The 11443-nt window shown below is 43.8% G+C and overlaps 1 protein-coding gene across 1 annotated transcript; it reads left to right on the plus strand.

Annotated features, from left to right (window-relative positions):
* Positions 1-5155: 5155 nt before the first annotated feature.
* On the plus strand, positions 5156-8438 carry Rps27l (ribosomal protein S27 like). The gene is made up of 4 exons (XM_052713004.1): positions 5156-5286; positions 5954-6062; positions 6719-6829; positions 8247-8438. Exons 1-4 carry the CDS (start codon positions 5281-5283, stop codon positions 8273-8275), a joined length of 255 nt encoding a protein of 84 aa, XP_052568964.1. The 5' UTR covers positions 5156-5280; the 3' UTR covers positions 8276-8438.
* Positions 8439-11443: the final 3005 nt, after the last annotated feature.

Raw genomic sequence — 11443 nt, forward strand, 5'->3', positions numbered from 1 at the left:
AGAGATCCGCCTGCCTCTGCCTCCCGAATGCTGGAATCAAAGGTGTGTACCACCATCGCCTGGCCAGAGAGGTGTGTAAAAACAGTCACGTGGGCCGGGCGGTGGTGGCGCACGCCTTTAGTCCTAGCACTCGGGAGGGAGAGCCAGGCCGATCTCTGTGAGTTTGAGGCCAGCCTGGTCTACAGAGCAAGATCCAGGACAGGCACCAAAACTACACAGAGAAACCCTGTCTCGAAAAACCAAAACAGCAACAACAACAACAGTCACGTGGGTCTCTCTCTAAAGCCCTCTAACTTAATTTGACCTGTGCTGCTGCTTTGACACTTTTAATGTTCAGTTACTGCGAGTATCCTATGCTAGAGGTGGGCTTGACTCACTGGCATGAGAAGCAGATGCCCCTTGCAGGGGAAGATGGATGATTCCTTGCTCCAGTCAAGAGAAATATTCTTGACCCTGGAGTAGCAAGACTCTGACATTTGCACAGAAAGGTAAAAAGACTCCAGAAAGTGTTGGTGTGGGGCCGGCAGTGTAGTTCATAGAGCATGTGCTTAGAGCATGTGCAGCATCCTGAGTTACACTCCCAGCACCACATACACAGCAAAGAACGCAGTTAGTCTAGGCCAGGGCTTCTTAGAAGGGGATGTTTACACACATCACTGGAAAATGATAAAATTCAGATTCTGGCTCCGAAGGTCTCGGAAATTGCTGTAGACTATTTCCAAAAGGTTACTGAGTGATGGGATGCTGCTGGTCTACAGAGTGGCAAAGACCTACATGGCTAGGCTCTACCACTGTGTAACATCCTCATGGACATTTCGAGCACAGAACAGGAGGAGCCTCAAGCCTGTCAAACTCTGGAGTTCCAGGGGGCAGGCACGACATTGTTAGCTGACCAGATGAAGATGGGCAAGGACTGAGGAAACGCATCTTTGTGTCTGTGGGGGCATTTCCACAGAGGACTGCCGTGTGGATACTGACTGGATGTGGGGTGCTTGTTCTGCCCTTAATGGTACCTTCCAACAGGGCCCAGCTTGTATAAAAAGAGAAGCCAGAGGCAGGCTGTGGCTCTAAGCCACTTTCCTTCTGAGTGAGCATGTCCATGCTGCCGTCATTGTCTTCAGCCTTGAAAGTGAGACTTAATACCTGGGACTCTGCAGGGAACTTCCAGACTTTTGGTTTCCAGATTGGGGGTGTTGAGGCATCCAGCTTCCTGAAGTGGGAACTCACTGGGTTCTCTGCTTCTCTAGCATGCAGTCAGACATTGCTGGACTACCCAGCCACTAATCGTCTCCCTCCTCTCCTTCCTCTCCCTTCTCTGTTCCTCTTCATTCTCTTTTCTCCTCTTCCTCTTCTTCTCCTTCTTCCCCCACCTCTCTCTCAGCTCTATCCTCTTAGAGAACTCTAATTATTTTTTTTGGGGGGGGGGTAGTGTGGGATGGGTTCAAGACAGAGTTTTTCTGTGTAGCTCTGGCTGTCCTAGAGCTCTTTCTGTAGACCAAGCTGGCCTTGAACTCACAGAGATCCTCCTGCCTCTGCCTCCTGAGTGCTGGGATTAAAGGTGTGTGCCGCCACCACCCAGCAGAGAACCCTAATTCTTTCTCTCACCTCACAATCTGAAATTAAAAAACATTTTTACTTTGTTTATTTAATTATTTATCATGTGTGCCAACACTGCATGCATTTTTATTGAGGTTAGAGGACAGCTTGTGGAATGCAGGTCTCTCAGTCCACCACATGATCAAACTCAGCTTGATGACAAGCACCTCACTGAGCCATTCACACATCCCATGGTTTAAGTCCAGATATAACCAAAACATTTCTTTCTTGCCTGCCAGTTTCCAAATAACCAACATGGAGACTTAATATGAATTACAAATGCTCGATTGATCAATAGCTCAGGCTTGTTACTAGTTAACTCTTACATTTAAATTAATCCATATTTCTTATCTACCCTCTGCCATGTAGCTCATGGCTTGTTACCTCATTTTCTACACATCCTGCTTCCTCTGTGTCTGCTGGCATCTCCTCTGACTCCACCCTTCTTCATCCCAGCATCCTTAGTTTGGTTGTCCCATTTATCCTCCCTGCCTGGCTACCGGCCTGTCAGCTGTTTATTAAACCAATTTGAGTGACAAATCTTTACAGTGTACAAAAGGATTATTTCACAGCAAACTATCTATGAGATGCTGTTTAGTTGTGAAAATTATGGGTGGGGAAGGGAAATAGTGAAAGTTAAGTTGGTTCCTAGGTCTTCATTACTGTATTATTTCTGTAAGACATCACCATAAATATAGTGGTTTAAAACAATACAAATGGTGGCAGTGGCACATGCCTTTAATCCCAGCACTCAGGAGGCAGAGCCAGGTGGATTGTTTTACAACAGTTTGCCATATTCCTTGACTCACAGTGCCCTTCCTCCATCTTCAAAGTCAGTAGCAATATCTGGTGTGGTGTTGGCACACACCTATCATCCCAGCATTCTGGAGGCTAAGGCAATAGGATCAGGAGTTTGAGGCTATCTGGGGCTATGGAGCAATACCTTATCTCCAAAAATCAAAATCAAAACAAACACTGCCAATCACCACCACCACTAAGCCACTGTACTAATTACTTTTCTATTGTTGTGATGAAACATCATGACAAAGGCGACTTATAGATGTGTGGTGGTTTGAATGCAATTGGCCCCCATAAGCTCATAGGGAGTGGCATTATTAAGAGGTGTGGCTTTGTTGAAATAGGTATAGCCTTGTTGGAGAAAGGATGTCACCGTGAGGGTGGGCTTTGAGGTCTCATATTGCTCAAGCCACACCCAGTGTTTCAGACCACTTCCTGTTGCCTGCTGGTCAAGATTTAGGACTCTTAGCTCCTTTTCTAACAGCATGTCTACCTGCACACCATCATGTCAAACCATGATGGTAATGGACAAACCTCTGAAAATGTAAGCCACCCCCAATTAAGTGTTTTTCCTTTATAAGAGTTGTTGTGGGGGGCTGAAGAGATGGCTCAGAGGTTAAGAGCACTGGCTGTTCTTCCAGAGGTCCTGAGTTCAATTCCCAGCAACCACATGGTGGCTCACAACCATCAATAATGAGATCTGGTGCCCTCTTCTGGCCTGCAGGCATACTGTATACATAATAAATAAATCTTAAAAAAAAAAAAAGAGTTGTTGTGGTCATGGTGTCTCTTCACAGCAATAGAAACCCTAATTAAGACAGAGAGGAAAGGTTTATTTGGGTTTGTGGTTCCAGAACAATAAGAACCCAACACCATCATGGTATGGATGTGTGGCACCAGGCAGGCATGTGACTGGAGCAGCAAGCTGAGAGAGCAAGCAGGAGACAGAGACCAAACTGGGAATGGTGCAAGTCTTTTAACACCTCAAAGCTGGCTTCCAATGACATAATTCCTGTCATGAGGCCACACCTCCTAAACCTACCCAAATAGCAGCACCAGCTGGGGATCAAGGGCCCAAATGCCAGAGACTATGGAGAGGACATCTCATTCAAACCACAGTCACCAACCTTAACTACACTCATCTGGTAATCACAGGCCATGGGGATTAGGACATTGAAACCTTTAGGGCCATTATTTTGCCTACACACCTATAATAATGTACATAATTATCTGTATGACAATCTTTAGTGTTGATTCATATTTTATTTGTTCTAATAGGGTCTCATGTAGCCGAGGATGATCTCGAACTTCTGATCCTCCTGCCTCCACCCCACTAAATGCTGGATTAGAAGTGTGCCCCATCACTCCTAGTTTGATCCAGTGCTGGAAATTGAACCCAGGGATTCTTGTACACTACAAAAGCTCTCTACTAAGATAGCCAGCCTCTCATGTGCTTATTTTAATTTTCTTCTGTTTTATGCAAATTGAATATTATACATGTATCTTCTTTTTCAAAAGAAATAAAAGGCGATATGAGATGTTAATAGGACATTCTTAGAGTGAAGCTTATAATCGGCTTGTGTGTGTGTGTGTGTGTGTGTGTGTGTGTGTGTGTGTGTGTGTGTAAGCCAGAGGTCACCTCAGGTTTCTTCCTCAGGTGCCATCTATCGTGTTTTTTGAGACAGGGACTCTTACTGGGTTGGAACTCCTAAGGCTAGACTAGCTGGTCATTGAGCCCCAGGGACCTGCCTCTTCTGTGCAGGGAGTACCTCCTCTTCTTCTGAGGCAAGCCTTTTACAGACCAAACCATCTCCTCAGCTCTCTGGCAGGTTTCCCAGCTTTGGATCACACAGGTTCACAGTATCAGTCAAACTTGTCTTCCTCACCATAGGCCCTGGGAAATAAGCATAACCTTCAGAGGGCAGGGGTCTCTTGGTGCACTAAACACGGCAGCAAATGGGTTTTGTTTAAAAACTATTTCAGAGCAAAGCAAACCTGAGGTAAAACCTATCCTGTGCAGAACCTCAAGGCCCACTCCTTAGAAGGAGCATACACAACACTATGAGCCTGTTCCACAATCTTTAAGTGGGATCTTAACAGTTAATAACAATTTATTTATTTAGTGGTGTTGGGGATCGTGCATGCAAGACAAGCACTCTATTAACTGAGCTATATCCCCGACACCCATATCATATTTTAAAATTTAATTATGTGTGAATCAGTCTCTCTCTCTCTCTCTTTCTCTCTCTCTCTGTGTGTGTGTGTGTGTGTGTGTGTGTGTGTGTGTGTGTGTGTGTGTGTGTGTGTGTGGCGCGCACATATGCATGCAGCGCCATCAAAGACCAGAAAAGACCTGCATATTCCCCTGGAGCTGGTGTCTGAGGCAGTTGTGAGTTGCCTGGCGTGGATATGAAAAACCAAACTCAGGTCCTCTGCTGGAGCGGTAACACTCTTAAGCCCCGCCCCGCCGCCCCCCCCCCATCATATTTCTAACACAGTGAAGAACAGGGATTATTGTTGTTCCGTGTGTCCCCTCACCCCCACCCCCTGCCCGCATAAAGAACAGGGAGAGGCCAGGCTGGCAGCAGTCTCAGGTCTGGCTTCCCTCTAATGTCCAAGGCCCAATAGCCCAGTGGCCGCGAGGCTTCCCAGGCCTGCCTGCGCCCAGGGCGGATTAACGCAGGAGCCTTTTGGATCTTCAGTAGACTCGGACCGGCTGGCAGGGCCGGAGCCGCACTACCGAGACGGGAGCCTAGAGCGGCCGCCCCGCCCGCATCCCCCTCCACTCCGCCCCGCCGCCTCTATCCCGGAAGTTGTAGCTGAGCGCTCGCTAGCGAGCACCTCACCTCTGAGATCTGGAGCGCCGGTGCTGGCGGAGCCGTCACCATGCCTGTGAGTGTTTGCCTTTGGGCTCAGGCTCGCTTTCTTTCGGACTTTGTGTCCATCCGGCGCCTCGGCAGGCGGTTGAGCCCGCGGCGCCCCCTGCCCATCACCGCGGCTCGTGGTGGCGGGCTGGAGCGCGGCGGGCTTGTCCGGACTTGCCCGGGCGGCGTGGCGTGGCGTGGCGTGGCCCTGTCTGGGCCGGAGCGCGAGCGAGTGGGCGGCGGGTGGGGAGCAGCTCCCAGCCTGCGGTGGGCTTCGGCTTTCATAACAGCCCTCGGAGCTGCTGACACGTTCATTCCACCCCGGGCGGGCGGGGTGCTGGCCATCCGATGTGGAGCCCCGGGGCTGAGATCATCCCGGCCTTGCTCTAATCGACTGCGGTGCTTCCTCCGCGAGGCCTGGGCCAGAGACTCGTTCTTACTTAGCTTTGCTGGCTTTCCAGCCGATCGAAGAAGAAGGGGGTTGTCTACCATATGCACCTCGACCGCCGTCAAGTCCCAGGACAAGGACTCGGCGAACGCAAAGTATGGGTGAAAGTGGTCCCATTTTTAAAAGTCACATCCAAGTGCTCCCTCTGCCGAGTGTGCCTGTTGCTCCTGCTTTGCGTTCGTCGTGCGGTTAAATCCGCCAGCAATGTGCTTTGACTCCAGCAGTAACAATATGCTTCCTTACTCAGCTGGCTAGAGATCTATTACACCCTTCCTTGGAAGAGGAAAAGAAAAAACATAAGAAGAAACGGCTGGTTCAGAGCCCAAATTCTTACTTCATGGATGTGAAATGTCCAGGTAAATTTTCAAAATTTCTGGTCCTAAAGGAAATTTCTGAAAAGATTGGAGCTTGAGTAAGACAGGATCCACAGTTGAATAGAAATGAGATCACAGAATGGTCACAAGGGACATTTAAAATAAACGTACTCAAACCTTAGTAGAAACATATGGGAGATAGGTTTGACTTAAGTCTTTAAGCTGTTCATTAAGATGATGAATTTTCCATTTTTAACGGTGCCGTGAAAGTATGTTGAGTCTTAAGCCTCAAATTGTGCTGTCTGCTAGGTTGGCCATTATCCATATGTGGCTATTTAGTGCTTAAAATGGGACCGGTGAAACTAGGGACAGTCTTTAAGTATAACACACTAAACTCTGAAGACATAACATGAAAAAGATGACAGACATGTCTATTACATGCTGAAATGTTAATGTTTCATAAATACTAAGTTTAATAAAATGTCACCTTTAAAAAAAAACTTCAGTGGCTTCTAGAATGCTTTGTTACAGGTGTGGCTTGCTGTTGTAGCAGGGACCAAAGTTTACAGCAAGTGTGTAAAAAACATCACTTATTAATTATATAAGCAACATGTATTTACATAGTGACGGAAATAGGGTGACCCGGTGCTGTTTTCGTCTACTTTGCAAACTTTGTGTTGTTCCCCTCCCCCTTTTAGGTTGCTACAAGATTACTACAGTTTTCAGCCACGCTCAGACAGTGGTTCTCTGCGTAGGTTGTTCAACAGTGTTGTGCCAGCCCACAGGAGGAAAAGCCAGGCTCACAGAAGGTATAGAAAGCATTTGGCGTTTTCTAACCCAGTAATAAGATTTCAAATGTTTTCTTGTGGGCTCTTTAAAGAGTCCGCTGCTCAAGTAGCTGAGTTTATGCTTGTGACACTGCAGCTGTTTTTCTAACTTTAGAATACTTGTGCTCAACTTGGAGTAAGTTAAAAACGCGTCAGAATGGAAGCAGGTGTAACTGCCTACACTGTTGTGTACAGGGGTGGTTTTTTTTTTTTTTTTATCATGAGATTTTAAAATAGTTTGTTATGTATTTGGTACATAAAAGGGATTTTTAAGTCATTGCTTGGTAAGGAACAAATACCTCAAATGGACAACTATTTAATGCCTAATTTAAAAATCTAATCTTTTTTCACTTTAATGCAGTAAGTAAAAATAATTGTGTGCATAGTTTTTTATAATAATATATTCAAATTTACAATTCCACAATACTTGAAATTTGCTTGTGATATTCTGGGGAGCTGTGAATCCCACATTTTCGCTGGAAGAGTTACAAATGAATTAGCAATAAATCCAAGATCTATTTGGTGTGACTGGATGAGATCAGAGTCCAAAGTCAACATAAGGTGTGTAAGAGTAGGGCGGATGGATGGTGGTGGCACACGCCTTTAATCCTAGTGTGCAGAGGTGGAAGCAGGCAGATCTCTGAGTTCAAGGCCAGCCTAGGCTACAGAGTGAGTTCCAGGAAAGGCACCAAAGCTACACAGAGAAACCCTGTCTCAAAAAACAAAAAACAAAACAAAAAAAGGGTGGGGTGTGGTGATACACACCTTTAATCCCAGTATGGGGAATGGGGGCAGAGGTAGGTGGATCTCTATGAGTTCAGCCTGGTCTACAGAGTGAGTTCCAAGACAGCCAGAGCTATAATAACCTGTCTCAAAAAATCAAAACAAAACAAAAAACACATAAGAGTAATAGTGTTGTTAATATGCATTTGCAGGGTTGCTGAAACTTATCTCATGCCTTGATCTTGGAAGTTGTGTAGATATGCTAACAGATGATGTCAAAGGTGCATCTGTGGCAGAGTTCTAGCATGTGAGAGGAACTCTAGTCAAAGTTAACTTTGTAGGAGGGAGACTGTTTGAATAGGGGAATAAGAGGATCTTCAAAACAGTGTGAACTGGTAGAATCAGGTTTATGGTCTTAAATAGATGTCATGGTATAATTTGAAAACAAGGGACCATTGTGATCATGACAGAATAAACTCATATACAACATTTATTATAGCAAATTTCTATTAATCATAATACTCAGAAACTTAAGTTTTCTACCTGAAATCTAACATTCCTATGTCTAATCTGATTTCTAAAACTTTTTTTTTTTACTTAAAAAGTACTTTTTGCCACTAAAATCACACCAGAGATAGAGTAAGGTGTTTAATGTACTCTCTTGATTCCTTTACAGGCTGTTCATTCAGAAGAAAGCAACACTAATCATCTATACAAGTTCCTGAGTTTGTGTTTTTCACAGAAAGCCTTATCAAGTTCAGTGACTCTACCAAGACAATGTAACTGTGTTTGATTTTATAAAGTATACAACAGTGATCTCCTATTTTGGTGTCAGTTTTTCAATAAAGTTTTAATTATGGACAAATTCTCCCCTCTCCTTTTTTCTTTTGTAAAGTACATGTGGGTATGCTATACAGTTAGTTGTACTGGGTATGTTGATCTTGGTTTAACATTTTTAAAGTATATTTTGACTAGTTTGTGTCCCATTTCGAGTGTACACACCCTAAATATTTGACTTTTAGACCATTCTAAATTGCATTGAGGGTAATTAAATATCTCTTTAGGATATTGCAGCTCCATTTTCACACGTGTAAGCAGAGTTCTGTCAAGCCATGGTGTTGCTGTTGTTCCGTGCTTAAATGTTCTTTGACATTTGTTTCAAAGGTATTGTCAGAATAGCTATACTTCTTGTGTACCAAAACCTCACCTTAGAAAAGAATTAGGGCTGGGGTTATAGCTCAGTGCTAGAGCACTTGGGCCCAGCATACACGAGGCCCAGTTCAATCCCCAGTACTTCAGAAAGGGAAAAAGAAGCCCTGTAGATTTAGTTTAAAAGCCTAGTCTGGCAGTGGTGGCGCACGCCTTTAATCCCTGCACTCGGGAGGCAGAGGCAGGTGGATCTCTGTGAGTTCGAGGCCAGCCTGGTCTACAAAGTGAGTTCCAGGAAAGGCTCCAAAGCTACAAAGAGAAACCCTGTCTCGAAAAGAAAAAAGCCTAACCATTTCTTAGGGAGATAGTTCTTGTGCACTGATGAGTCTGTAGCAACAAACAGCTGCTGCTGTTGTCCAGACCAGGGCTCAGAAGACCCTCAGCCTCAGCCCTGCCGAGGGCTGAGGCTGTTTTGTTTTCACGAATGTCTTTCTCATGTCATGGTCTATGTTTAGGACAATGAATATATAGAGGGTGGCTTTATAGTGCCATCTTCGGTTTTCATTTTGTGTTTTGAGTAGTACATTATTCTTGGTTTGCAGTCAAACTTTCTAATGAAAATCTGTAATTATTTTTGTAGCTGTATTAGCCCAGGCCCTTGCACATGTTAGGCATGTTAACTCTATCCCTGAGCTGTATTTTCAGGCCTAATTTATTTTGATGTGACATGATTTACTAAGTTGAACTGTTAAAGTTGTATCCTGCAAAATATGACTTGACTGGCCAATTTTTAGAATTTCTTTTAATGTGAGAAGACAGGATAAAGGACTAAAATATCCTCCAGAGTCAGAAAGGTTTGAATCAAGGTCTGGTGGTCATTGGTTTGTGACATAAGAAAGGTAAGGACAATTGTACTTTAGAGTTTTGGAGACTGAATGACATGACATACACCAAGTGCTTAGTTAGCATAATGCCTTTCACAAGAGATGTGCTCTGCTTATAGTTGTGGATTTTTTAACTAAAAGATTGTGTCTATTCAAAATAAAAGTATTATAAAGTATTTTCTTCCAAATGTCCCTATTTCTTGGCAGACAAAAGCACAGTTGTGTTGACTGCTTGTTGTAAAAGAAGCCACCCCAAGTTTAATGGCTTAAGTGATGATTTATGTAAGTTGGCTGGTTACTTTGCTGGTCTCATCTAGTTTCATTTACACAGCGTTAGCTGGGAGTGAAGCTGAGCTGGATTCAGCATGGTTTCAGTCATGCCTCATGACTGGTGTGAGCTGGTGTGTAGGACAGACATCTTGGTTCTTCAGTAAGCCTGAGTGTCCTCAGTGAGTAAAGTGGGGCAGTGGGTCTCAGGCAGTAAGGTAAGCTTGACTGTCCCTTAAAGCTTAAGAGCAGGACTTCATACAGTGTTTTCAGCACATTTGACAGGTCAAGAGCAGGTCAGAGTCAACCTAGCTTGAGGGTAGAGAAACAACTACTTAGATGATGGAGACTGGCAACATCACACCAGAAGAGAATGGGAGGAAATGGTGACTATTAATTCGCTACCTTAGAAGAATTTTAGATTCCATCAGTTACTTATTCCCTATCCTGTGAACATGTCCATAATCTGCTTTTTGTTTGTTTGTTTGAGACAGGGTCTCTCTATGTAATCCTGGCCATCCTGGAACTAAGTAGAGCAGGTAGATGTCAGGTTCAAAAAGATCTGCCTACCTCTGCCTCCCCAACCAAGTGCTAGGAATTAAGGCATGTGCTCTCACGCCTGTTCAATTCTTACTTTTATTTTTCCTGGTCTAAGTAAGCAGACTGTATGTGGGAAGTTTGGAGAAAATTCAAAAGATCAAAGGACGTGAAAATAATCTCTAACTTCCTAAATATTAGGTAAAAGCAAATTAAAACAATTGCACCATCAGATGCTAAAAAAATAAAGGCATATAAACAAGGCTTATGCAAAACTATATTCAAGTGGTTTCTTTTTTGATATAAGTACAGAATGTCATATGGTTCAACCCACAATGTTACCTCTAATGGTAAAAAGCATCTATTAAGATATTGGATGGGGCAATGATGGTGCATGCCTTTAATCCCAGCACTTGGGAAACAGAGGTAGGCAGATCTCTGTGAGTTCAAGGCTAGCCTGGTCTACATAGCAAGTCCCAGAATCCCTGTCTCAAAATACTCCCCCCACCAAATAAAAAAGATGGTGGATAGTGCAATTTAATGTCACAATTTGATAATTGATAGCAGTTACAACAAAATGGATTTATATAAACTTGACCAGATTACAATAACAGTCTTGAATTTTGAGGAAGGTAGAAAATGTGTAGTATATTTGTATAAATGTGATAGAAAGCAATAGTACTTGAGTTTTGTGCATGGTGACAGATTCGTAATCTTTTACACATTGACATCCAGTTATGCCAGCACCATTTATTGAAAATACTTTCTTTTTCCCATTGTATAGTTTGGGCTTCTTTGTCAAAAATCAGGTGTTCATATGTGTGTGGATTAATGTCAGGGTCTTCAATTCGATTCCATTGGTCTGTATGTTGGTTTTTATGCCAGTACCACGCTGTTTTTATTACTATAGCTCTATAGTAGAGCTTGAGGTCAGGGAAGGTGATGCCTCCAGAGGTTGCTTTATTATACAGGATTGATTTACTGTTATAAATAAGAAAGTGAAGAAACAGATGTAGGGCTGAGAAATACAGAAAAA

Source organism: Peromyscus californicus, unplaced genomic scaffold, assembly GCF_007827085.1.
Source record: "Peromyscus californicus insignis strain IS unplaced genomic scaffold, ASM782708v3 Scaffold_11__1_contigs__length_118956290, whole genome shotgun sequence".
Lineage (NCBI taxonomy): Eukaryota > Metazoa > Chordata > Mammalia > Rodentia > Cricetidae > Peromyscus > Peromyscus californicus.

Coding starts and splice junctions, on each gene's coding strand:
- Rps27l (XM_052713004.1), top strand. Junction 6,063..6,718: donor CATGGATGTGAAATGTCCAG/GTAAATTTTCAA, acceptor TCCCCCTTTTAG/GTTGCTACAAGATTACTACA. Junction 6,830..8,246: donor AAAAGCCAGGCTCACAGAAG/GTATAGAAAGCA, acceptor ATTCCTTTACAG/GCTGTTCATTCAGAAGAAAG.